We start from the raw sequence: 26,043 nt of genomic DNA, 5'->3' as shown, positions 1-26,043 counted from the left end.
GCAAGTTTATGAAGAAATGCATATTTCTGTGTACTATCTCTGCTTGAACCTCCGTCAGAGCTCAGAAGACAGGTTCTATGCCACTGAGAGGTATTGTGCCTATGCAATGTGCTTATTAGAATTCCTTGTCTTGGCAGGTGATAAACCGTAAGCCTTATGATCACAAGGCAACTTTATGAAGGTAAACCTTGGTGTGTTCTCTCGAACTTTTAGTCTTACTGAGTTTTTCAAACATCGAGTACTTTGGTTGAAAGTAATAGCCTTGCTTGGTCCTGCTATACAGGTCCTGCACAAAAATCTAACACCATTGCAAGTTGCACTGTCAATAAGACATAGGTACGTGTTCAGTACCAACAAAGTTAAATTACAGTTTCGGTATTACGCAGTGAGCTGGGCGTACACGTATGAAAAGTGAGTATTGAAAAGTGAGTATTGTTCCTTGTTAATCAGGGACTTCGCTTGGTCATCCCCTCGAGCGTTCATCCGAGATTGTCTAAATTGATTCAACGGCATTGGGGCAAAAACCTACATATGCGCCCGTTTTCTCCAAGATCACTGGGGAACTGGAAGATATATTGCGGCCTATTCAGGTATGTTTGCTGGAATTTGTTGGCCACAAGGCTCATGAGAAGATGGAATCTGACAAATAAATTGAAGTATTCTTCTGGGTTTTTTTTTTGCCTGCAGGCCTCCTCCAGCTCCAAAGGAGTATGGCCACATTCCAACCAAAGATAATTAAATCGCGTCGGCAGAACACCCTCTATTTTCACATTGTCGCGTTGAATAATCGTGTGTATGTCGACTGTGCCCCCTGTATGTATGTCATGCATATTGAATTTTGTGCTCGGTCTCCTAAAATACATGTCATGTGGTTGTCGCATGCTCGTGCAACATAACCTAGGTGATATAGTTTTATGTGTTGCACGGTTTTTTGTTTTGCAAGTGGCTAATACGTAGTTATGTACCCTTTGCATTGTGGTTCATGTAGAATGATGAGTTGGTCTTGTAAGAAAGAAGAGATGAAAATGCCATCACATTTTCCTTTTCAGTATTATTCAATATATTTTTCTTGCCTGGAATCTGACAGTTTAACATGTTTTTGCAGTTTCTTTGGCATCAGATGTTTTTGCAGTTTCTTTGGCATCAGATTTTTTTGGTAGGAATTGATAACAATCCGATAGCAGCAGGAATCGAGGAAAAATCCTCTGTAGGGTCTCTTATCTAACTGGTAGCCCTTATCTAAAATCTCTGATAATGGATCTCTTTGCCCAGTTGGCATATTTGGTTACTGTACATTTCTATTATTTTTGCTAGAGAACAGTTCTGTAGCCACAACAGGATGGCCGTGACTATGTCTTGGTCGACGAAAAGCAGTAATTTTTTTTTTTGAGAAGTTGACGTAAAGCAGTAGCATGTCTCGCCTCAAACAGCCGCCGGAATGGGCCTGCGCAGCACGGACCACAAGGGATTAGAAGGATGATAATAACGGTGAGTCAATTTCCAGCCCCCTTTGCACCGTAAACAGATTCATTCAGACAAGGACGCATATATAAAAGGAAAAAAAAATCGAAAGGTTTACAGGGGGTCAAGCTGCCCACCTGAACATTTCGTTAACGGTGGCAACACAGTAGGTAGGGGGTAGTGTCAGCACTCAGCACACAGGTAAACCGCGAGTTGCTGGCAGTGGCAGGTCAGCCAGCACAACTCAAAGATTACAAGGCCTAAGAAGCCAGATAGAGATAGAGACACAACATATCATTCAACATTCTCCAAGTAAATTCAGCAATGTATGTTATGTTACGTACCTGTCTGATCTATATATATATATATATATATATATATATATATATATATATATATATATGCTCAAGTTGCTCATGAGGCTCAGTAACTGACATTCACTTTGCTGCAGCCCGACAGGCCACCAAGGCCAAAGAAAAGCACAAAATTTCAGGGCCATGCGATGCGAGGTCCTTGGTAGCTGAGGAGCCGGCAATTCAAAAGCAACCTCGCACATTCCTTACTCCAGAATCAGAAGCTTATTACACTTGGAAAACAAGTGATCTGCATGCATCCACCCCTGTTTAGTCTTGTACAGAAACAACACAAAGGGCCGGGGCTTCCTCCTCCTTATCTTCACACGGGATCGAGCTGCCAGGAATCAGGATACTGTGACCAAATCAAATGCTCAACTTCACTTGGGCATATGGCAATTTCCAAATCTTCTTCTCCTTTCCCAAAAGGGCCATCATCACAACAGATTGTATGTATGTTTGCCTGTAGCCTGCACAACTCCGGGCAGAGCGGATATCTTGATGACACGCCAATGGACATCCTTGTTGCTTAGCATTTCGGTGGTGTTCTTTGCAACCCAGCCTATGAGGTGTGTGAGTTCAGTCACACAAGTCACAAGTCACCAGTAGTCTTTGCATGAGCAGGCGCCGTCCTGGAACCTGTGGAACCGGTTGGCGTCCCTGACCACCATCGCCCTCCCCACCACCCGCGACAGCCCCTTGAAGAACTCGTGGCAGTCGCCACACACCCGAAGGTTCTTGTACACTCTCATCACCTCCCTCCTCCCCCCCTCCTCTTCCTCCCCATCGCCATGGTGGTGCTCACCGTGGTGTAGCAGCCACAGCCCCACAGCCAGCCGCTCGCTGTGCGCCCGCAGTCCCTCGGCGCGCGACTCCTCGTCCACGTCGTGCAGAGCCACCGCATGCGCCGACGACCCAGCACTGTACCCGAGCTGCTCCCTCATCCGGCTCTCCACGTCGCGGAGCACGCGGCGGATGTCGGTGGCGCGTGGGTGGGTGGTGTCGCCGCCACCGTAGAAGAAGTGCGCCTCCTTGCCGACCTCCACCCAGCTGCACCCACCCTGCTTCCGCAGGCCCCGGCGCCGCATGGCGTCGCGCACCTGCTGGTGCTCTCGCCACTCGCCAGCCTCGGCGAAGATGTTCGACAGCATCACGTAGTTAGCCGGGTTGTCGCCGTCCATGGCCAGGAGGGCCTCGCCCGCCTCCCTGGCTGTGGTGACGTCCTTGTGCACCCTGCAGGCGCTCAGCAGAGTCTGCCACATGCCGACGGTGGGCTCCATCGGCATCGTCGCAACAAGGTCCCTGGCCTCCGTGAGCTCCCCGGCGCGGCCGAGGAGGTCTACCATGCACGCATAGTGCTCAGCCCTCGGCCTCAGCCGCTTGTCCTGACGGATCATCGAGAAATACCGGCGACACTCCTCAACAAGGCCAGAGTGGCTGCACGCCGACAGGAGGGCCAGGTAGCTCACCTCGTCAGGCTCGACGCCTTCCATTTGCATTTTCTCGAACATGTCAATGGCCTCTCGGCCATTGCCGTGCTTCCCGAGGCCATTGATCATCGCTGTCCATGACACGACGTTCCTCATTGGCGTCTCCCAGAACCGCTGTTCCGCCTCGTCGGTCAACCCACACTTGTGGTACATGTCGACCAGGGAGTTGGACACTGACACGTCGAGCCCGGCCGGGTTCTTGACTGTGTAGCAGTGCACTTGTCTCCCCTGCTCGACAAGAGCAAAGTCTGCAAACACGCCAACGATGCTGGAGAGGACATGTCCATCAGCACGGACGCCAGAGCTCCAGAACCGCCGGAACAGCTCCAATGCTTCCTTCACCTGCCCCTCCTGTGCGTGACCGACGATCACCGTCGTCCACTGGATGGCATTCTTCCTTTCCAACCGATCGAACACCTGCATTGCCGCCGGCAGGCACCGGCATTTGAAATACACATCAAGCAGCGCGCCGGCGAGGATGGCACTGGATGCCGTGGAGACCCCTCTGGTCACCATGGCCGCGTGAGCCTGCATGCCCTCTCGAGCCGCGCCTAGCCCGCTGCAGGCTTTCAGCAAGCTGGCGAAGGTGAACTCATCGGGCTGACAATCCTCATCTCCTCGCCGCTGCATCTCCCGGAAGACGAGCAGCGAGTCCCTGCCACGCCCGGCATGCGCGTAGCCAGAGATCATGGCGTTCCAGGTGACGAGGTCCCTGAACGCAGCAGCGCCATCAAACACCTGCCGCGCATCGCCGATCCTCCTGCCCTTGGAGTACACGAGCACCAGCGAGTTGGCGACGACGCCGTGCCCCTCGAACCCCATCCTGACGCAGGCCCCGTGGACCCGGACGGCCGCGCCCGTGTCGCCGACGACGCCGCACGCCTTGAGGGTGGCCGAGAGCGTGAACTCGTTCGGCGGGACCTCCGAGAGCCGCCGCATCGCCCCGAACAGCCGGAGGCACTCCCCGGCGCGCCCCTGCTGCAGGAAGCCCACCATGAGGGCCGTCCACGACACCACGTTCCTCTCGGGCATTCCGCCGAACACCTGGCCGGCCGTGTCGAGTTTCCCGCACTTGGCGTACATGTCGATGAGGTTGTTGCCCAGCATGGTGTCCGACCCGAAGCCGAGCTTGGTGAGCGAGCCGTGGAGCTGCGCGCCGCCGCGGAGGTCCGGGCCCCTCGCGCTCGCCCGGAGGAGGTCGGCGAGCATCCTCCGCCGCTCCATTGGATTGGCCGGGAGAGTTGGAAGGGAGATGGCGCCTCCGGACAATGAGAGATCGCGGCGAGGTCAGCATGTAGAGGGGCGCCGGCCGCGCTCGGCGCCGGTCGTGGGCGCGTCCAGTGCGCGCTGGGAGTGGCGTCGGACGGGGAAAGAGAAGAGGGAGAGGGACAAGTGTGGTATTTTTTTTCTGTAATTTCTTTCAAGGTTCAGTACAAATTTGCCTCAAAATCATCCATTTATCATATGGAAATTTTGAACTGGGTGGCATGCTTTTATTTTCAAAGTAGTTGGTGCTGGCTACGATTTGACTCTCCCTCCGTTCACAAAATATTAGATGTTCTAACTTTTATATGGATTTTTATGAATCAGACGTATGTAGACACGTTTTACGGTATTTGTTCACTCATTTCAGACCGTATTATAGGTCCACATTGAAATATCCAAAACATTTTATATTAGTAGAACACCCGTGCGTTGCTACGGGCTACAATGCATATATTTGAGTGACTCAACAACAATCTCTACTCCTAATGTCTCAGTTGGTAGTCTCCGCCGGTTATTTTTCGTCCCACCATTTTTGTCCGGTTTTTTTCGTAGGTTTTTTTCCTCGGTTTTTTTGGTCCCGCCCCCCTCCCCAGCTCACGCACAGAGTCAAAAAACATCCCGAAAAAAAAAACAATCTTATCGATCCCCTCAAGGAGACCGCGCCGCCGTCTTGCGATCGAGAAGACGCTACCGGATCTCGTGTGATCTCGCTGGCGCATACGTACGGGATCGCCGCAGCGGACGTAGGGGTCACGTCATATCTCGTCGCCGACGAGGTACGGGATCGCCGCCGCCGACCTTCCTCAATCTTTTGTCTAGGGTTCCCCGCCTCCTTAGCCGCCGCCGCACGCCCGCAGCCCTCCTCCGCTCCGCCCCGACCATCCACATCCTGCTCCTCCTCACGCCCACGCCGTCCTCCTTCTCAAGCCATCACCGTCGCCTCCCCTCCTTCGTGACCGGCCTGCGTGATTGTTGGAGTTAAACACGTCTCCGTCTCCTAGCCGGCTCGGACTAGGAGTCAGTCACCTAATAGGTTTATGTATAGGCTAGCTATACTAGTATATATATGGAACCATCCCTTGTAATCTTTGTACCGATCAAGATCAAATCAATACAAAGAAAGTTCAGGACCGATACGGTCCTGTGGCCATCCAAATCGATCAAGTGTTCGTGTACGTAGCCTGCGCCGAGTCGATCAAAGTACAGATCGATCAAGTGTGCGTACGTGCTCGTATTGTGTCCCGGCTAGAGGTGCTAGTGCTTAGTACTAGTACACGTCAGGAAGAATCGATTGGAGATAAACTAGCAGGAGGCTAGCTTTGTGTTGCGGTGCACCTCGAGCGTAAAAGCACTTCGTCGAGTTCGTCAGTGAGCTTCGTTCGTCATCGTCGTTCGTCGTCAGTCATATTGCCGTCACCGGAAGTACTCGGCGTCGGGACTGGGCCAACAATTGGTATCAGAGCAAGGTTGATCTTCTAGTAACGGAGGATCATGGCGGACGACAAGAAGAACAAGCAGCTGGCGGAGTACTCCGGCGCGGCTAAAGTATTTGCTGCTCCGGCGAGTTCGTCGTACCCACGATTTGATCGCGAGAACTTCGGGGTGTGGAAGGCCCTCATGGAGTGTGGTCTCCGCGCCAACGAGCTATGGGACGCGGTCGACCCAGGAGGCGACGCCTTCAAGAAGGAGGGAGCCGAGCACCGGAAGGATCGGCAGGCGGCGTCGGCGATTTACTCGGTGATGCCGATGGATGTCCTCCAGCACCTAATCGCCAAAGCAACGGCGAAGGAGGTGTGGGATACGCTGAAGCTCATGTTTGAGGGACACACCCGCGTCAAGCAAGCCAATCTCCAAACTCTCCTAAGGAACTACGAGACTTTGGTCATGGGCGACGATGAGTCCGTGGATGCGTTTGCTTCACGGGTGGCTACTCTCGTCAATCGGATCCGCGCGCTTGGAGAAAACCTCACGGAGGCCTCGGTTGTCCGGCGGTTCTTGCGCGCAGCCCCTCCCCGGTACCTGCAAATTGTCACGGCGATCGAGCAGTGCGTCGATCTCGCGACTCTCTCCATCGACGATCTTGTCGGACGGTACAAGGCTCACGATGAGCGGATGCGGTACAGTCTTGGGGACGGGAGGAACGACGAGCTTGTGATGCTCACAAAGGCGCAGTGGATCGCCCTCAAAAAGCAAGGCGGATCCACGAGCAGCAGCAAGAAGAAGGGAAAGCAGCGCTCGGCGAGAAAGAACTTCGCCGACTCGGACGACGACTCAGACGATGAGGCTGCACCACCACCGAGGAGAAAGTTTGACATCAGGAAAGTGAGGTGTTATAACTGTGGCCTCCTTGGCCACTTCAAGGCTGACTGCGAGGAAGCACCGAAGCAGAAGGCGCTCATAGCCCAGCAAGAAGATGATAGTGACATGATGTTGATGTGCGAACTCGTGGATACGAAGGATCCAGTTCTTCAAGCGTCGGCTAAAGAAACAGTCGTGCTCCGTGAAGAAAAAGTTTGCTCTCAAGATTATGGTTCGGAAACTCGTGTCGACGCTACGGACATGGGTGGTGATTTCAAAGATTATGTCGAAATTACGGGCTTAAGTGCTAACTTCGCTGGATCGGATGCAGCGATCGCTGCATGTGCACGACCATGGAGAGGTAGTCTTTGTGTGGTGCGTCCAAAAGAGGTTAGCTGCGACCGAAAGAGCAGTTCAAAAGATTGCCAGGCGAGGCGAGACGCAGGACGAACTACGCTCGGACCAGGAGAGCATTGCGCGCACATGGCGGCAGACACGACAAGGAGCGGCGTCGTGTACACCGTGTCAGATAGCGTGGTGAGCGTAGGCATCGTGTCACACACCGCGTCACTCTCAGCAAGCACGCATGGCAGCCCAGTTGCTGGCGATGGTAGTAGCACAACAGCAACCCAAGGCAGGAACACCACGTACAAGACATGTACAACAGCTCTACCAGGAGGAAAGTCACTACTATGTGAAAGTCTAATATGTGGGCTAGAAAGTGGGCACGGTCCAGAAAGAAAAGATGGACCAAAAGTGGAGTCTTCAGATGGGAGAGAAGCGAACCAGGGAGCTAGTCTATCTAGCAGTATTGTGGACACAGACCTATGTGACGGGTCAGAAGAGGAGCTGGACCAGGACAGAAGCCAAAACGCGGGTGGTGATGGGCAAGGCCCATTGCCTGGTGGCCTGCATGGGGTTTCGCCTGGTGGCCTGTGTGTGGGCAAGAGCTCATTTACAGCTGCGGTGTTGCCGAACAGTCCAGCAGGGACGTCGACAACGCATGTGGAGGAAAGGACACCACCTACACCCAAACATCTACAGCCGGTGTTACACCCATATCTGAGGAATACTCTTCGGACGATTGACCCGGTAATGATGAACGGGAGTGGGCGATAGTGTCATGCTATGAAAGAAGAGTTGGGGTCGATCCATGACAATAATACATGGGAGCTTGTGGATCTTTCCAACAATGAAAAGGCGATAGAGCTCAAGTGGCAATTTAAGGTCAGGAAAGATGTTGAAGGGTGCATGAAGCACAAAGTGAGGTTTGTGGCCAAAGAGTATGTGCAAGAGGAAAGTATGGACTTCAAAGAAGTGTTCGTTCTCATTGCAAAGATGGAGTCGGTGAGATTACTCATCGCTCTCGCGGCTCAGGAATCATGGAAGATACATCACATGGATGTAAACTCCGCGTTTTTGAATGGCGAGATAGAAGGAGATGTGTATGTGAATCAACCGCCGGGTTTCATCAAAGAGGGAGAAGAGCACAAGGTACTGAAGTTACACAAAATCTTGTATGGGCTATGGCAAGGACATCGGGAGTGGAACATCAAACTTGATCGGACATTGATTTCTCTTGGATTTGAGAAAGCCCCACTAGAGCATGCAATGTACAAGAGAGGTGAAGGAAGGGATCGTCTACTAGTTGGCATCTACGTCGACGACCTATTGATTATTGGAGCAGATGAAGAGGTGATTGCAAAGTTCAAGTTACAAATGAAGGAGATTTTCAAGAGGGATGATCTAGGTCTCTTGAGCTTCTACCCCAGGATAGAAGTACATCAAAAGACAGAGGAGATCACACCATTTTTGTCCGGTTTTTTTCGTAGGTTTTTTTTCTAGGTTTTTTTTGGTCCCGCCCCCTCCCCAGCTCACGCACAGAGTCAAAAAACATCCCGAAAAAAAACAGTCTTATCGATCCCCTCAAGGAGACCGCGCCGCCGTCTTGCGATCGAGAAGACGCTACCGGATCTCGTGTGATCTCGCTGGCGCATACGTCGAGGGGACGACGTCGACCATGGAGCGGAGCCTGTGGGACGAGGTGGAGAATGCCGCGGCGGTGACGGGCACCGCGTACGTGGTACCACCACACACCATGGTGGGGACGAGAGGTGTTGCAGCCCTTCCCTCGAGCTTGACTCCGGCGGTCCAGCCCGGCGACGACGATGACATGATCCCTACCGGTAATGACCACGACGTGCTCCGGCCCAACAGCCTCGACCTCAACAAGCCCCGTCGAGATTCATCAGCCCATCCATCTCTTCTTTTACCACCAGGGGTTGAGGAGGAGCACCATCAACTCACTTGATTGGTTGTCTACTCAGATAGAATCGAAGATGAAGTACGTGACCATCATAGCTACTGTTGGATTCATGTATATACATTGATTCTTCATCCAATTTTGTCTACTGTTTTTTAAATGACGGATGAGTGGATCTGATGAAGGAGAGAGGGTGAGAAGAAGAGACGTTGTGGGGCTGGTAGCGGGTGAGAATAGTCTAGCTAGACGGCAATCAAGGATTTCCAGAAAAGGCGGCAGACTGAAATCCATGACGACATGAACACTACCACGACATCATCACGGATGTGACGGAGGTACCTATGTTTCCTCAGTCCTACTAGGAAAGTTTTCATATTATCCCGGTTCCATGTTAAGATTGTTTGTAGAGTAATCCAAAGCAATATTGTGTGTGCATTCTGTATAAAATGCGTAGGCTTAGTTTTTCTTAATCGGCCTGCTGCACATTCTTGTATCGATGCATAAGGTCAAAATTATTGGTTCCAGCTGAAATATCTTTCCCCTGCATTTTACACCAAGGGAGATTCAGTACAGAAGTGAGGTGCATAAGTATAACAAAAATGTAGGCAAGATACCGGAGTGCAGGCTTCAACATTCAGTCATTGTGGCCATCATGCACTCCTATTTCATAATCTACCTTGCATGTTTTATATTTCAGAATGCATTTGATTTAGCATAGCCGTCCCATCCATCCTAGATGCTAATAAATTGTGTAACTCTACCTACGTTCTTTTTTGAATGTGCAGAAATAGCGTTCGGCTGCAAAGATGGGGTATGTTTTTTTACATGTTAACCATAGACTCGACAAAAGAAGCTATTTTGCCAAAGAACTGCTTGTCAACTATGGTATTTAAGCTCGGGGATGCTAACTCAACGAGGTGTATTGAGGCTTTAAATTTGGAGGTACTATTTTTTTCCATATACAGAAATGTATACCTCTGAGCATCTAGAAAATCTTACATTAGGTAGATAACATTTGCCTTCCGAAAAATTCCCTAGAACATGAGATTGTGACTCTTAAGATAAGTTGTTTAATAGTGAGTGTTGTTATATTTATGCAAGCTAGATGATATTAAAAAATATATTTCCCTTTCGGGGAACGAATTGTACTTTATACTAGCTGTTACAGAAATATTGGAACAAAGTGTGCATGATAGTTCTTTTTAGAATACGGAAAAAACTTTGTGTCCCGATGAATTCACAGAAAAAGATATTTGAATTTATGTGCAAGTCTAATAAAGGGCCACTTCTAAAATAGAATACCACACCTTTTTTCAAAATAACCGACGGGCTGATGCTGTTGCAACTTGTGGCGGGGATGGCCATGTGGCAGTCGTGTGTGCGCTGCTTGTGCTGGGCACCGATGTGGAGGCCCCTGATTGGAAGGGACGCCATTGGAGATACTGCAGGAGATGGTTGTGGCATGCTGATGGAGCTAGGAGCAGAAGCGGAGGCGCTGGACCCGACTCTCTTCGTAGCGACGCTAACCTGCTGGTCCTTGATGGTGTTGGTACATACATGCTTTGAGAAAGAAAATCACTTAGGTATGATTCCCAGCTCTCACTACCTCTGCGTGATGCAATTAAAATTTCAAATCTTTATTGTTATTTGCAACTAATTTTTGTGGCTGATTGGACAATATCCGTTACTAACTTACTTTCTTCAAATGACTTGGCAATGATCTGATACAATTTCATAGTGTTTTACTTTATTTCTGTAACGGTTATCTTGTAAATTCAGTTTGTTTTAAAGGTTTGCCATGTTTCTTTAAAATTTACCCAGTTAATTTGTATATCTGCTCCACTGGGAAGCTGCTGCAACCTTTCAAGTTTGGCTCTTGCACCATTGTTTCATATTTGTGTGATCTATTAGTATATCTTACATAGATCATTATATGAAAATCTTAACCCTTATGCGGTCGCGGTCATGTTACGTGTTGACTGTATAGTTTGTACTACAAATCATGGCGTTGAACTTGCAAAATCAGGTTAATGTTGCTCTGATATAATTATGTACGAAGTGATATGAAGGTGTGCTCATGTCTTGCAAGATTTCATGCAAGACGTCCTGCTTCCGTATCAGGTAAAGGTGCACATCATTGACACCATTGATGCACGAGCACTGATTTTGTTTTCATCTTTGGATGTTATTTTTATTGACCATTTTTATACATAACTTTCTTTACCGATAATTAGGTGAATTCATTATAGTTTTAAATTATCTATATGGAGGTCACATTGGTTTTTAGATATTTAATCCCCGGTGAAGTGTTGGGCATTATCAATGCTGCTGATATTTAATCCCCAGTGAAGTGTTGGGCATTATCAATACTGTTGCATTACAAATTGTGAGGAGCAGATCGTAGTTTTCGGTAATTACTATAGAAATTCGTGGTATTATCCTGGCTAAGACAGTGATGTCTTTGTTGTGTTGCATAAATTCATGGAGTGATTCATATTTTCTTAACTCCTTTCTCATGTATTCTTACTGCAACAATAACACAACTACTCTTTCATCTATGGTGTTAAAAATAACGATGAGTAACATACAGAAAGGCAGGACTTTCAGTTTCTTATTTAGATTTTGCAACTTAGCCATGAATGTGAATGTGTAGGAATAATGCCAAAATTACCTAAATGAATTGCAATAAGGTTTTTATGTTTATTATTCAAGTCAAACCTTGCCACTTGGATCCCTTCTAATTGATTGGCTTCCATGCAGGATGATGTGGTGCTTACGGGAGGTAGATGGCGTAGAGAGAACATTCTATTTGAATAATTGCCATTGTGAGATTTGTAACTAATATCAAAGTTAAGTATTTCGCACCATATACAGAAGGTGTAGATGGAACTGTACAATGGTTTATTTTACTGGAATACATCTATTCTTAACATGTTTGAGCAATTAAATGTTGTGGAAACTTGTGGCAGTCAAAGTTGAATGAACAATCAGATAGTGCACCTACAAGATGACATCCCTATATCTCCTAGAATAACTACTCATACATGGGACTTTATAGCATATCTCGCGAATGGATGTTGACACACCTACAAGGATGTACTAGATCGATGGCCAAGAGAGCTCACATTTAGTGATGTTTCTGTGCCGAAATTTCTATAGCCTTTAGTGATGCTTAATTCTGACGTGGGATGCAAAACAAGATAATTCAGTTCATGTGCACTATTACTAGCACGAGTAGTTCGGTTCTTGGTGAAAGCAATTGCCCTTTATCTCAGATTTTGCCACTCAAATTTCATTATTAGTTTATTATGTTACATTTCATTTCTGGCATGAGTATACAATATGCAATAAATTTATTTTCTACCCTTTTTTATTCAAATTAGAGTGATTGATGGTCCTGAATCCGTTGGTTTTAAAGTGTGCAATAATGAATCAAAATTATGTTTCTTGTGTACAATAATGAATCAATTTTGACCCACTCTATTTTTTGGTTTCCGGGGACTCGTCTCTTTGGAATATGGTGAAGCAATGGGGCATTGCTTATATCCAAGTTGTTTCAAGTTGCCTTTCCTCCTCAATTATAAATTCAATGAATATAGATGTAACCCACATGATGGAATGAGATGAGAACTATACATCCTGATTGCGGTTCATCCATTATGCAGCCATGAAAATACTGTAATTCTGCGGACCTTGTTTGGATAATATATCTGACTCTCAATTGCACGTGTAAAAAAAGGAAGTGCTAATTCTACCTATCCTCTTGTGGTATTCAGGGAAGATTATAAGCGAGCAACTGGTTGAAGTTAGTTTCCAATGATAGCGCGGGACAACCGGTCTACTCCTGGAAAAGGGAATGGTGTGTGTCATGGGGTAACGGTCTTTCTGTTGGCCTCGCGTGTTGGAGATAACATGAAAGATAGTCCAAACAACCATATTTCTCCCCCATATATGGTCTGGATTTAGGGGAGGCCGGACTGTCCAAACAGTTGAATTTTGGGGAGCTCGATGGGCATCCGTACACGTCTGGATGTATGTGGGAGGAATGAGCTTCGACCTTGAAGACGAACTTAGTCAGTTTTTTGATTTATTTATATGCACTATAGCCCGTAGCAACGCACAGGCATTCTACTAGTCATCCTATAATAACCTTCTCTCTCCACACTTCCCAGTCTCTCCCTTCCTCCACTCACCCTTCCTCCACTCACACTTGATAGAAGAGCATATAAGTCATGAATATTTTGTAAAATAAAACTAACGTCTCTCGGAATCCAACGTTGACAATCAGACATGTACCATCCACATGCAGATCGGTCCTGTGGCCTCGAGCACCATTTTAAACATGTACCCCCTCTGTTTCAAATTACTTGTCGCTGAAATGGATGTATCTAGAACTAAAATACATCTAGATACATCTATACGTGCGACAAGTAATTCGGAACGGAGGAAGTATGTGTGTGCGCTGTTGTCCTTGTTCCGATGGATACCCGTCGCTGCCGCGCAGAGGGCACGCACACGACCGTGTTACTTTACAGTGTCGCTGCCTTGATCGTCGTAATTTTTCTCGATGCCATCACCGGCCTTTACCCCGCCTCCAAATCTGCATTGCCACGATGGTACAGCACCAGCTCGTGCCAACAGTCACCCATGGGCACCATGCATCCGAACAAGATTTATTCCTTGTCCATTGGGACATCCCGTCGTAACCTACAAGTTTTGGTAGTATGGATCTTAATATAACTGTAGAAATTCAATACATTCAAATAACCTACACGCAACTCAAAGACACAGTTTACACTCTGATGATAACCGGGTTGGGAAATGAGATGTAAATAATTAACTGAGATTCTTTCATCATCTTCAGAAACTAAAGTCGAAGTCTTGCTCTCTCTATGTTAGCTGACCAAATTTATGAGCATTGCGTCGCCGCCGCGCAACCTAGAGGGATGCCTCCGCGCGGGCTGCGGTCGTTTCAGCGGAGCCGAGCGGGCGCCGCCACGCTGCTCGTCGGTCCGGACCCGGATGTTGATTGTGGCGGCAACATGATCAGGGGCTTGGGCTAGGGAATTTGAAAACCCGGGTGTAGTACACTCGAGTAGAATATGCACCCTCAAATGACAGCATGTGCTCTGTAATGAGCATATCTAGCACGACTAAAATTTGCAGGATAAAAGCAGAATTACTCTGCAGTACATAGGAGACGACACAGTTTTGCCCAATTTACACTCATAGTCAAATATGGGAATTCTAAGGTTCTCAACTCCCATTCAATCCATCCCCATGATATATGGACAATCACCTCATGTCACTCAAATTTAGTTACTTGCAGCACATGTTGTATTAGGCGTCTTAACTGAAACTTGTATTGTTTTAATTCATAGATGAAATATATGAAAACCTAATTAACAAAATACAATTATTTATAAGAGATGTGCATCAGTGTGAGGCATTGCTAGGCATTGCTATGGATAGTGGCGGAGCTAGCATTTGAGAACAGGGTGGTCTATCCCCTAAAAAAATTCATAAGAAGTATGACACATCAATGTTCTAACTAATTACCAATATCACATAGAAATAACTCAATATTGTCTTACAAACACACTAAGATTCTCAATTAATGCTATTTGGGCCAAAAATGATGTGCAAAATTATGCATGTGTTCGGTTCATCTACTGGATAGCATAGCACATAAAAAACCCTAAATCAGAAATTGGGTAGTTCATACCTTAAGTCATAAATTGGGAAGTACAGAAAAGACTATGTTGCTTCCGCCTGACTTGGGCACTCGGGGGCAGGGGGACAACGCTACAGTCGTGCAGGACAGGGGCGCACGCGCACGCAGCTCGCATGGGGGCGGGAAAGGGAGAATGGATCCTCCTCGGTGGCTGGGCTCCGGCAGGTGACCGGCAAGGGCGGCGAGCCGGCGATGGTGAGGCCGTCCGGCGTTGGGACTCAGGAGTCAGGACAAGGCGGGTGATTGCCTGGCTCGATCTGGACGAGGGCGTGCTGTGTCTGCGCTCGGGCCAATAAGTAAGTGTTATTGGGTCAATTTTTCATTCTGGACCAGTAACAGATCCATAGGCTGATTCAATATCTCAGGGTGGGCCGAGGTCCACCTTGGCCACCCTGTAATGCTTCTGGTGTTCCGCATAGCTACAAAACCTATGAATTCTAAAAAAAAAGCTACAAAGCCTATGTTACGCCGATCCCACAATTCCGCCTCTTCTCGCGTGGTAACTTCAGCGGGCATTTGTCTCTTGCCTGTGTGCTCTTCCTCAGACTTCATATTTTGTGTTTGTTTAGCTAGCTTATTTTTAGTGGCAGCCCTTCCAAGGGCGTGTTAATCTCCTTCTTTCATCCGGTTGCCAGTTTTCGCTCAATTAAAGGTGTGCAAGAGATTTTCAAGAGCAGGGACTTTTCCATGGAGATCAATCAAGTTGGGTATTAAAGTGAAGAAAACATGAAGGACACGAGACATGGGAGTTGATGGAATTCATTGTTTCACTCTAAAAAAACTTTATTCTTTATAGTGTCTTCTTCTGCATGTGCTCTTTCAAGAAGGCCTTCCACACATTCTTCTCTCGATAAGAGATGTAACGGATGATGTAATGCCAGCTATCGAAATAGTTGGCCAAAATAATTCAAGTTCATTGTCATCAATAAATCCATTGGATTTCTTTTCATTCTGAATCACCGACTTCACTTCCATAGCAACTTGCTTTTCAACCTGATCTAAAGAAGAAGAAAAAAACGAGTTCTCCAGCACATGTGCAATCTCTAGATCTAAAAGTTTCCAACGATGGATAACAAGGGTTTCTCTAAAAAAATCCAAAGAAAAGGCAAAAAAAAATCATGAGGAATTGATTATTTGCAAATATCATAAAATTCATAATGTACTATCAGAACAATCTGTGTATGCGTAGTCTGATAAGCTTTTACTTCTCCAAGATGGAAACAACGAGCATATTCACACATAAGAAAATTATACACTCAGAGCTATACCAAAGTAGATTAGGCTTTATCAATAGCTAAGAGCAAGGAGCTCAATGACAGAAGTCCAGAAGGTCTTGTAGTCTCAAGGGCAGGGGTGACATTCAAAACTTCATGAACTATAGTGTGAAGTTTCTTACTTAGTTCACTATGTAGCTGCACAAATTTGTACATTCTCTAAGCTTCATGAGATCTAACTAATTTCTCTCACGCTACTCTATTGCGTCGAGCAGGTGTTTAATTGATATTTTGATAGACAAGAGTCTTATCAGTTACAGCACAAACTGGTGGTGCTATTTATTGGATATGATTTTTTATTTTCTAATAAGGGAGTGCTTTTACACATAACTACATAAGCATCACAAGGCACCTGAAGTAGAGCCATGATCAAAATCTGTGTTCGGTGTATTCCAATATCTAAAGAGAGCAACAAGAATAACAAGATTCCAATCTCACTATCATCATTGAATTAATAGCTTTTAGTGCAATGAGGGGATCAACCGGATTACCTTCACATTGCCAGTAACTGCAAAGTTCGTGTCAACTTCTTGCTTAAATTTGTAGATTGATTGCATTGGCTGCCAATATATAATACAAGATTCAAATCTCCCTCCATAAGTCAGTACAACAAACTTAAATGCAAGATAAAAAAAACTTGTATCATAAAAAAATAGAAAATGAAGATGCATATACGAATGATGTCAATTTTCAATGCTAAGCTAGAATATTATCAGATCAGCAAAACAAAACTTGGACATATTCATTCGGAAACTCAGGTAGGGGACAACGTCTAAATATTTTATCAACTTGAACAAGATTGAAAACAAATAACAAGAAATATATGCACAATACAAAAGTGTCTCTTACCATGACAAGACCCAATATACGTTATCCTCTTTCTCATTATATCAGTGCAGAAAAATATCACAAATTTCTGATCAAAACAACATTGTTCTCCTTGCTTAGGGTTACCGTGTGGGGCAGGGCAATGGAGAGGAAGATGTGCAGTTCAATCACGGCCGAGGGAACTGTGGCGGCGCCTGGTCAGATCCGGAAGAACCTCGTCATCTATGCCTGTTTGCACTACCTACATGCCGCTACTGCATGCCGCTAGGCCGAGGGACACACTCGGCGGCGTGCAGCGGATAGATAGGAGGCAAAGGCACGTGGGAAGGTTGACCGAGAGAGATTGTTCGGGTGAGAGAAAGAGAATCTGACGAATCATGGGGACCGCGAGATCAAGCTCTTAGTATATTCCTGATTTTGGGGCTGATTTGTTTCCGTGTGAGTTGGGCTTGACTCTGCGTTGACCAAATCAGCGGAGGGTGGGGCTGGCTATTCCTTCCATTGATCGATGGGTATCATCAAAAGTAGAGATAAATGATTTTTTATGGGAGAGATTATTGATGTTTTTTTTTTTTAGAATCTGATTGAGTTAATGCACGTGTCAAATGGGCCGGCCCAAGTAGGCCGCTGTGACGGGACGTGAAAGGTGGGCCACAGATAGAAGTGGTTGGATGAGCTAGGAGTGAGGCAAGACTACCAACTCAGACATTAAGAGTAGAGAAGATTTGTGTGGAGGGAGTATTGCTTTTCTTATTTCATGATTATGAAAAAAAAAGTCAGGAAAGATCAAAACTAGCAGTGAATTCTCCTGTCAGGGTTAATCCGCAAGAATAATCCTCCTCCTCACCGAAGGAAGTTGCTTCTTCTGTCAGGCCATCTCAACAGGCAACTGCTTGCAAACCAGAACCATGCAAAATGCTAACTGGCATGTTCCTTTCTACTGGTAGACTTGCATCCACAGTTTTCTTACATTATATTCACATTCGCATTTTCCATACAGTAAATCAAGTACAGTAAACTAATCAGCCAGTCCTAAGCTTCAGATATTGAGCAGTCCTACAGGCTACAGTTAAATGGCACGAAACTGCATATGGATAATTCTGTAAAGTACAAACATTCAGATCTATATTCGCACTATCTGAAGCCATCACAAACAAGCAAACAGATCCCATGCTTCAGATGATACTCGGCCAGCACCAAAATCCTCTTCAGTTTCAGCGTGGCATCTACGGTCTGAGGAAGCCGTGGTTGATGAATTCTTGCAAGGACAGCCGCTTCACTGAAAACAAAACAGGCGCCCAGACGTCAGCTATGCATAACCATCCGGAGTTTCAGCATTTTGGTTGGCGGAAGAGGCGGCATGACCAGCGTCCAAGACAGACCTGGATTCGTGCATAGTAGTCTGGTGCATATGTCGATGCAATCAGGATGCAGGCTGGGTACCACGAGTTGCGAGAACGGAAGGGAGCCAGTTCTGTTTATACATTGAAGCATCTGAAGAGACCAACATGTGAGCCAAGGACCGTTCCAAAATCTAAGTCTCTGAAATCATGATTAAACAAAGTTGGCGAGTGAAAGCGCATGACCTGCACATTGCTTCTACCACGGAATGGTGGGTAGCCGTTCAAGAGCTCAAAGAGGATCGCGCCGATACTCCACAAGTCTACCTGCACACAGGAGATGTTCAGATTTGTGCCATTCGTTGTGGCAAAAAAAATGTTGGGCACGTGAGCATATACAGCATACCTTGTCATCGTACTTCTGAAATAGCATGACTTCAGGGGCCATGTACAAGCGGGTGCCACAGGCTGTCTCCGCATACTCCCCAGGATGAAGAACCCTAGTAAAGAGCAACAAATGTGACTGTATTTTTGTTTGTCCAGAAACTTGATTGCGTAACTAACGAGCCTTATTTATCACGCAGAACCACTCCACCATGTTTAGCATCATTACATATATTTTTGGTTTCTGCTACTCTGATGTGGTTCAGTAGCTAATAGATGTTGAAAGAACGTCCAATGATTGATTTCAAAGTTGACCAAAAGAACAGCAGCGGTTGCTACGATGAATGGCATATTTTTCCTGCAACTACTCATACATGATAAAATGAGTACTTGTCAACACAAGAACTGCCATTTCAGAACTAACCTGGACAGACCAAAATCGGATATCTTGAGTATCGCATCGCTGCCAAGACAAGAGAGTAGGATATTCTGCAACAATTCATTCAACAGCTCTATCAATTCAAAATTGACAGTTAGAAAGCACTAAACAAATAATTTAATAAGGGATTTCAGTCCCTGGACCTCAGGTTTCAAGTCCCGGTGGACGACGTGGTGCCGGCGGAGCACTTGCAAACCAGCTCCTGCCAGCCACAAGGGGGCAAGCTCCAGTTTTTACACATCACATCGAATCGAAATCGATGGTGGAAACAAGAATTCCGCGAACAATTGGGGAATACAGTAGATGATAGGGTGAATTACCGATCTGTCTCATGAAATTCCTGGCGACGCTCTCCTCCACCCTGCCGCCGCTCCGCTCGATGTAGGTCGCCAGGTCTCCCCCCTCGCAGAGCTCCATGACGAGGTAGATGCAGCCTGGGGTCTGTCTGAGACAGAGCAGAATAAGCGACTCGATTGGTACAAGAAGACGAGAAGGGGGGCTTGGGGACGTACGTACCCGGACGACGTCGAGGAGGCGGATGATGTTGGGGTGGCTGACGGCGGCGAGGAAGCGGAGCTCGCAGTCGAGGCTGTCGCGGAGGCGGCCGGGGAGGCCGGCCAGCCGCACCTGCTTCACCGCCGCGGGGGCGCCGGTCGACAGCCGCACCGCGCGCCACACCGACGTGGCCGGGGGCCGCCCGCCGAGGCGCTCGCGCAGCTCGTAGCCGCCCACCACCGTCGGCGGCGTCTCCGTGCTCCTCCCTGCCATCGAGAACGGACTGGAAGCCCGTACCCAAGCGAGACAAAAAAAAATATCGGAATGAAAATAGCAATTCTGATTGGGCCAAGAGCCCCATTATCCGACAGGCCGTGAGCCCAAGATGTGAAAGCTCAAACTATTACCCAAAGCCCATCGGTTATTCTTCTAGTCCTGCGCCTACCGAACTGTTCTATGAGACCGCATTGTGGTTGCCACGGAGCTGTAGCAGAGATAAAGAATGGATCGAAAGAAAGGCACAGTGCTATTATCAACGAAATTTGTGCTCGAGCGAGAGACTTTACTAGCTGTGATTTTATTTTTGAAGGTAGTATGAACTTTGATTCTCATAATTTAGTCAAGTTTCTTCTTTAGATGTCGATCGCCACTTGTGGATGGGATCTCCCCACGACCCGTTTGTAATACCTGTAAACCGCACTCTAAACACTGAACTAAGTGTGGTTTACCACTAAAAACACTAAAATTACCCCCCCCCCCCCACCCCCCCACACACACACACAAAAATGAGAGCAACTAAATGAAGGTTATCCTTGCACGGACCGGCAGGGTCATTTTTTATGTCCTCGGAGCACGTCAACCGGTGCGTCTAGCCATCGTCACGTATCACGTGCTGAGTGCTCCTTATGAATTTCATATTTTATTTTTCTGTAATTGTTTTCGGGTTTTACATGATTTTTTTCTAGGTTTTTTGGTTTTCGCCTGTTTTTTCTTAGGTTTTGTAGAGAGAAAAATTGTGGATCTTTTTTTTTGTGAGAAATGTTTTTTGTCCTTCCACGAAAAGTACAAATTTGCTTTTCCTGGAGACACAAATTTGTTTTCGCGAGAAGAAGAAAAATTGTGCTTCCAGATTTGTTTCTCATGTAGGCACATGTTTGCTTATCTGAGAAACACAGATTTACTTCTCGTGGAGGCATATATTTTCTTATGTGAGCTTCTTGGAAAAAAATATGCTTCCATGAGAAGTACGAATTTGCTTCTCATGAAGGCATAGATTTCCTTTTGCGAGAAGCACATTGAAATGGGGGAAAATGTGTGCTTCCACGAGAAGCAAATATGTGCTTCTTGCTTCTGCGAGAAGAACATATATTCTTCTCTAAAAGAGAAAAGAACCATGCTTCCATCTATTTTTTTTCTTTCGGTTTTTTTCTATTTTTCTGTAAATAAAATTTCATCGAAACCTATTAATATGGGATAGTTTTGAAAATCTCGACACGAGAAATCAAACGATGAAAACCGTCCGGCGTTTGGTCGCACGGTTCAAGAGATAAAACATTTTGAATAAATGAACCTATGAAAAAAAACTCCATGTTGCGGCAAGTGGCTCACATATAGTGCGCCACTTGTCAGCTCCTGAGAAGGTGGGTGTGATCTTTCCAAGAGGTAAAACTAGTGATTTGATATTCTCTACATAGTGTGAAGCCCTAAAAAATGTTCTCTGCATACACAAAAAACTATAAAATTGCCCTGCTTTATTTTTACATAATTGTCCTATTCCAGACAAGTCAGTTGGCCAAATGAACAATAACAAAACGACCATAAGGGGCATGCTAAAAAAACGACCATAAAGGGCACATGCGATTTTTCAGAAAATGGAAGCTCTATTGCCCAGCCTCTGCATCGTAGTCTCTCATCTTGCAACACGTGGGTGTGGCGCTCTCGCAGCTCCCAGCCACCCACTTTTGCCGGTGCCGTGAAGCAGTGGGAGAGAGAGTACCATTTATTTTCCATATCTTTTGAGGGAATTCATTTTTTTAATGGAATGAAAATAGTAAATATGCCAATAGGGCCAAAGAGGTGTATTATCATATACTCCCTACGACCCATGATAAGTATTGTGGTTTTAGTTCAAATTTTGAGCTAAAACCATGACACAGGGAGTATTTGAAAGGTGTGCCAACAACTCTGCCAACTGGGTGTAGCCCAACCTTATACTAGATTTTCCTTCTATGTGTGTCGTCATTGAATTGTTATCTTCTCTTCTATTAAAAGGGATCTGTCGTCGTCGTGATGGTTCGACCTCCTACATGTTTGATTTTCTTTCTATTTGTTTGAGGGTAAAAATAGGTGATGGAAAACCTCCAGGTTCTTTTTCTTTCCATTTGTTTGAGGGTAAAAAGTGAAGTCTTCTTTTCAGAGAAAAAGTGAAGGTCGGAAGCAAAGCAATACTACTCACTATCCTCTAGTTTTTTTAGGGAACACTATCCTCTAGTGAAGCCGATTGACGTGACCCGATTTTGTGGATCGGGTCGGCATGAGTGTGAGAAAGAATATAAGCGAAGACATTCTACGGTCGGGCCCAAACCTGGCCTAACAACCGTGCGTCGTGGACCGGACCAGGAGCACCCGTGCCTGACAGTCACTTGCCTAGCCCGAGACGCGGGTAAATGGTTTGTGCCAGGCCCGTGACACACCTGGGCCGCTAGGTGAGGCCAGTTGAGGAAGAGAGGGGAGGCTTGGGGGCGTTCGTACCCGGACGACGTCGAGGAGGCGGATGATGTTGGGGTGGCTGACGGCGGCGAGGAAGCGGATCTCGCAGTCGAGGCTGTCGCGGAGGCGGCCGGCCAGCCGCACCTGCTTCACGGCCGCGGGGGCGCCGGTCGAGAGCCGCACCGCGCGCCACACCGACGTGGCCGGGGGGCGCCCCCCAGGCGCTCGCGCAGCTCGTAGCCGCCCACCACCGGCGGTGGCGCCTCCGTGCTCCTCCCTGCCATCGTGAACCAACTGGAAGGCCGTACCAAGCGAGACAAAATAAAACTTCCTGGAATGAAAATAGCAATTCTGATTGGGCCAAGAGCCCCACTATCCGACAGGCCGTGAGCCCAGGATGAGAAAGCTCAAACTATTAGCAAAAGCCCATTATTTACTCATTTTTTATTAAAAGACCATTGGTTTCTAAAAAAAGCCCATTGATTATTCCCCTAAAAAAATGAGAGCAGCTAAATGGAGGTTATCCTTGCGGGGATCGGCAGGTCCTGGGAGCATGCCAAGTGGTGCATCTAGCCGCCGTCACATGTCACATGCTGGGTGCTCCCTCTTAATTTTGTATTTTATTTTTCTATATATGTGTTCGGGTTTATATGGTTTATTTCTGGTTTTTCGGTTTTCGACTGGTTTTTCTTAGGTTTCGTAGAGAGAATATGGTGGATCTTTTTCAGCGCGAAAAAAATAAATTGTGCTCCCATGAAAAAGCATAGATTACTTCTCGTGGCAACACAAAATTGTTTTCATGAGAAGAAGAAAAATTGTGCTTCCAGATTTGTTTCTCATGTAGGCACATATTTGCTTTTCTGAAAAACACATATGTGCTTCTTGTGGAGGCACGTATTTGCTTACGGGAGCTTCTAAAAAATATTGTTCTTCCATTATAAGCATGAATTTGCTCCTCGTGGAGGCACATATTTTCTTACGCGAGTTTCTAAAAAAAGTTGTCCATTATAAGCATGAATTTGCGAGGCACAGATTTCCTTTCGCGAAGCACATTAAACAGGAAAATAATATGTGCTTTTGCAAGAAGCACATATATTCTTCTCTAAAAAATAAAATAAAGTGAAAAAAACATGCTTTCAACCCCTTTTTTCTTTCGGCTTTTTCTCCTTTTCTATAAATAAAAGTTGATCAAAACCTATTAACAGGAGATAGTTTTGAAAATCTCAACGTTAGAAATCAAATGATGAAAACCGTTCAGGGTTTGGACGCATGATTCAAGAGATTAAAGATTTTGAATAAATGAACCTACGGAAAAAAGAAAAACTCCATGTTGCGACAAGTGGCACACTAACTTGTCAGTGCCTGAGAAGGTGCGAGTGACCTTTGCAAAAGGTAAAACTAGTGATTTGCTGTTCTCTACATAGTGTGAAGCCATAAAAAATGTTCTCTGCATGCATAAAAAACCATAAAATTCCCTGCTTTATTTTTACATAGAGTTAAATGCACTGGAGGTCCTAAAAGTTCGGTCGTTGTGTCACTTTAGTCCTATTTCTTTGAAAATGCACCTTTAGGTCCCAATTCTTTCATAAGTGGTTCACCCGAGGTCCTTTTCTTCACTACCGCTCGCTGACCTGCCCTCGTGGCGCATTGACCCACGCCACATCGACACAAGGCCCATCCGCCAGGTGAGAAACTTTGCAATAAGCCCCCCGATCTATTCCCCTCTTAGTGGCACCCAATCTCCTCTTTCGGGGCTACTCTGGCAACACTGGAGGGGATCGGTGGTGGCGCCGGCGATGATTTCCTGCACGCGGTGGCGATTTCCTTCGTGCGGCGACGACCTGAGGTGATCTGGAGGGCAATCTGAGCGAGTGCCCGTCAAGATGCCCCCTCTGCGACGACCAGTGGGCGATCCTCCTCCATCTTACGGTAATAACCCTAATCTTGTCGTTCCTCTGCTCCTGTAGTGCTTCTAATCTGCAAGGATTGTGCCATAGTCATAGATTTACTTCGATTTGCACTGTCACATTTAGGATTCCGAAACCGCATGCTCTGATTTGAGGTTAGCGTTAGGGTTTCAGTTCTAAATTCCAAAAGACCACTTCTTTTGTATTTTTTTCGCTACAATACATCAATTGAAATTTGACAAATTGTTTCCATTGTAATGATAGGACCAAATGAAGAAGTGTTTTCTATTGAAATCAATTATGGTGGGCTGTTTTGTGGATTTGGGTCGAACAAGTCTTATATTGATGGAAAAATTGAGTATTTTGATGGATGTGAAGTTGAGACATGGTCTCCACTTTGGATCAAGGACTTTCTGCTGCAGCTAGGATATGATATGGCCCAGTGTAATGTTTATTGGCTTCTCCCTAGTATGAATTTGGATACATGACTGCGAATTGTTGACAGGGATACAAACACACTTAGCATGTCTGCTGTTGTTCCTAAGTTTCAACATTTTCAGCTATATGTTGATCACAAAGAATTAACTGGTAACATAGGCTTTGATGATGTGTGCATCACTAGATCTACAGAGCTTCCACCAGTTCTTAGTCCAACAAAGCATGGTGTTAATTTGCATATCAGGAATAGTCCTAGACTAAAGACCAAAGCTGTGAAGGGCATGCTAAATGAAGCACATGTGGCTAGCAACAGTGGGACAAGGGGGCTGAGACAGATGTACAAAAGGAGAGAACAAATAAGAGAAGAGACAGAGTGGAAGTGCATGAGCAAGAACTGATGACAGTAGTAGTGGCTCAGAGTGGGTTGACTCTGACAATGAAGTTCAGAAGGATGATGATGATCTGTTTGCAGAATGGGTTGATGACAAGCATGAGAAGAAAAAGAAGAGGAAATCAGAGTGGATTGATGATAGTGTCTATGATTCAGAAGAATTGGTTGAACTCAAAGATTCAGATGTTGAGGATGTAAAATCTGAAGAAGAAGTTCAAGTGAAGGATAAACATGGACAGAAGAAAAAGAAGAAGAAGGTAAAGCTTAAAAGATTCAGGCCTGAGAACATGAAGGAACTTGATTTCCACATTGGCATGGTGTTTCTATCAGCCATTGAGCTTAGAGGAGCAATACAGGAGTACATTGTGCAGAATAGAGTGCATATCAAATATCTTAGGAATGATAAGCAGAGAGTTAGGGCTCATTGTGTGGAGGGTTGTCCTTGGTATTTGTTTGATGCACCTGACAGCAGGACAAAGAGCTTTGTGGTGAAGAAATACATTGGAGAACGTACATGCTCAAAGGAATGGGATCTGCAATAGTTTACTGCAAGATACTTAGCAAATAGATATCTGGAAAAATTCAGGGCAGATGAGAAAAATGTCTCTTCAGGACTTTGCAAGGATAGTGCAGCTTGATTACAATATGACCTCAACAAGGAGCAAACTTTCAAGAGCTAGAAGGATTGCACTGAAGCAAATAAAAGGAGATGAACTGAAGCAATATGACATGCTATGGGACTATGCAGAAGAAATAAGAACAATTAATCCTGGGAGCAACATGTTTCTAACAGTTAAGGATGGGAAGTTTGAGAGCCTGTACATGTCATTGGATGCTGCCAAAAGAGGGTTTTTAGCTAGTTGTAGACCTGTCATATGCATTGATGGGTGTCACCTAAAGACTAGCTAGATATGGGGGAATTATGTTGACTGTTGTTGGAATTGATCCCAATGATTGTATCTTCCCTATTGCC

General features: G+C 46.1%; 3 protein-coding genes across 4 annotated transcripts; 1 reads left to right on the top strand and 2 right to left on the bottom strand.

Annotated features, from left to right (window-relative positions):
* Positions 1 to 1,870: 1,870 nt before the first annotated feature.
* LOC123055316 (putative pentatricopeptide repeat-containing protein At3g15130) lies at positions 1,871 to 4,716 on the bottom strand. The gene has a single exon (XM_044479313.1). The coding sequence runs from the start codon at positions 4,526 to 4,528 to the stop codon at positions 2,414 to 2,416; it is 2,115 nt and encodes a 704-aa protein (XP_044335248.1). The 5' UTR covers positions 4,529 to 4,716; the 3' UTR covers positions 1,871 to 2,413.
* A 954-nt stretch (positions 4,717 to 5,670) lies between these two features.
* On the top strand, positions 5,671 to 13,168 carry LOC123055317 (uncharacterized). Of its 2 annotated transcripts, XM_044479315.1 has the most exons (5): positions 5,671 to 9,212; positions 9,317 to 9,466; positions 9,917 to 10,073; positions 10,504 to 10,714; positions 11,892 to 13,168. In XM_044479315.1, the coding sequence occupies exon 1, from the start codon at positions 6,062 to 6,064 to the stop codon at positions 7,985 to 7,987; it is 1,926 nt and encodes a 641-aa protein (XP_044335250.1). In that variant the 5' UTR covers positions 5,671 to 6,061; the 3' UTR covers positions 7,988 to 9,212; positions 9,317 to 9,466; positions 9,917 to 10,073; positions 10,504 to 10,714; positions 11,892 to 13,168. The 2 variants fall into 2 exon arrangements, with proteins under 2 accessions (XP_044335250.1, XP_044335249.1); XM_044479314.1 differs by having other exon boundaries at positions 5,671 to 9,466.
* Positions 13,169 to 17,871: 4,703 nt separating this feature from the next.
* On the bottom strand, positions 17,872 to 19,921 carry LOC123055320 (serine/threonine-protein kinase ATG1t). The gene is made up of 8 exons (XM_044479317.1): positions 19,647 to 19,921; positions 19,451 to 19,571; positions 19,274 to 19,332; positions 19,116 to 19,180; positions 18,714 to 18,807; positions 18,554 to 18,634; positions 18,350 to 18,461; positions 17,872 to 18,246 (listed from the first exon to the last, which is right to left on the bottom strand). Exons 1-8 carry the CDS (start codon positions 19,896 to 19,898, stop codon positions 18,194 to 18,196), a joined length of 837 nt encoding a protein of 278 aa, XP_044335252.1. The 5' UTR covers positions 19,899 to 19,921; the 3' UTR covers positions 17,872 to 18,193.
* Positions 19,922 to 26,043: the final 6,122 nt, after the last annotated feature.

The sequence above is a fragment of the Triticum aestivum genome, chromosome 2D (assembly GCF_018294505.1).
Source record: "Triticum aestivum cultivar Chinese Spring chromosome 2D, IWGSC CS RefSeq v2.1, whole genome shotgun sequence".
NCBI lineage: Eukaryota > Viridiplantae > Streptophyta > Magnoliopsida > Poales > Poaceae > Triticum > Triticum aestivum.
The sequence above is the reverse complement of the archived record's forward strand: the minus strand, read 5'-3'. Positions and strand labels throughout refer to the sequence as shown.

Excerpts from the sequence above, each read along its gene's own strand:
- LOC123055320 (XM_044479317.1), bottom strand. The coding sequence starts at position 19,898 with ATGGCAGGGAGGAGCACGGAGACGCCGCCGACGGTGGTGGGCGGCTAC. Across the intron at positions 18,635-18,713 it reads TTCAGAAGTACGATGACAAG|GTAGACTTGTGGAGTATCGG; the intron begins GTATGCTGTATA and ends TCCTGTGTGCAG. Across the intron at positions 18,462-18,553 it reads GTGGTAGAAGCAATGTGCAG|ATGCTTCAATGTATAAACAG; the intron begins GTCATGCGCTTT and ends TGGTCTCTTCAG.
- LOC123055317 (XM_044479315.1), top strand. The coding sequence starts at position 6,062 with ATGGCGGACGACAAGAAGAACAAGCAGCTGGCGGAGTACTCCGGCGCG.
- LOC123055316 (XM_044479313.1), bottom strand. The coding sequence starts at position 4,528 with ATGGAGCGGCGGAGGATGCTCGCCGACCTCCTCCGGGCGAGCGCGAGG.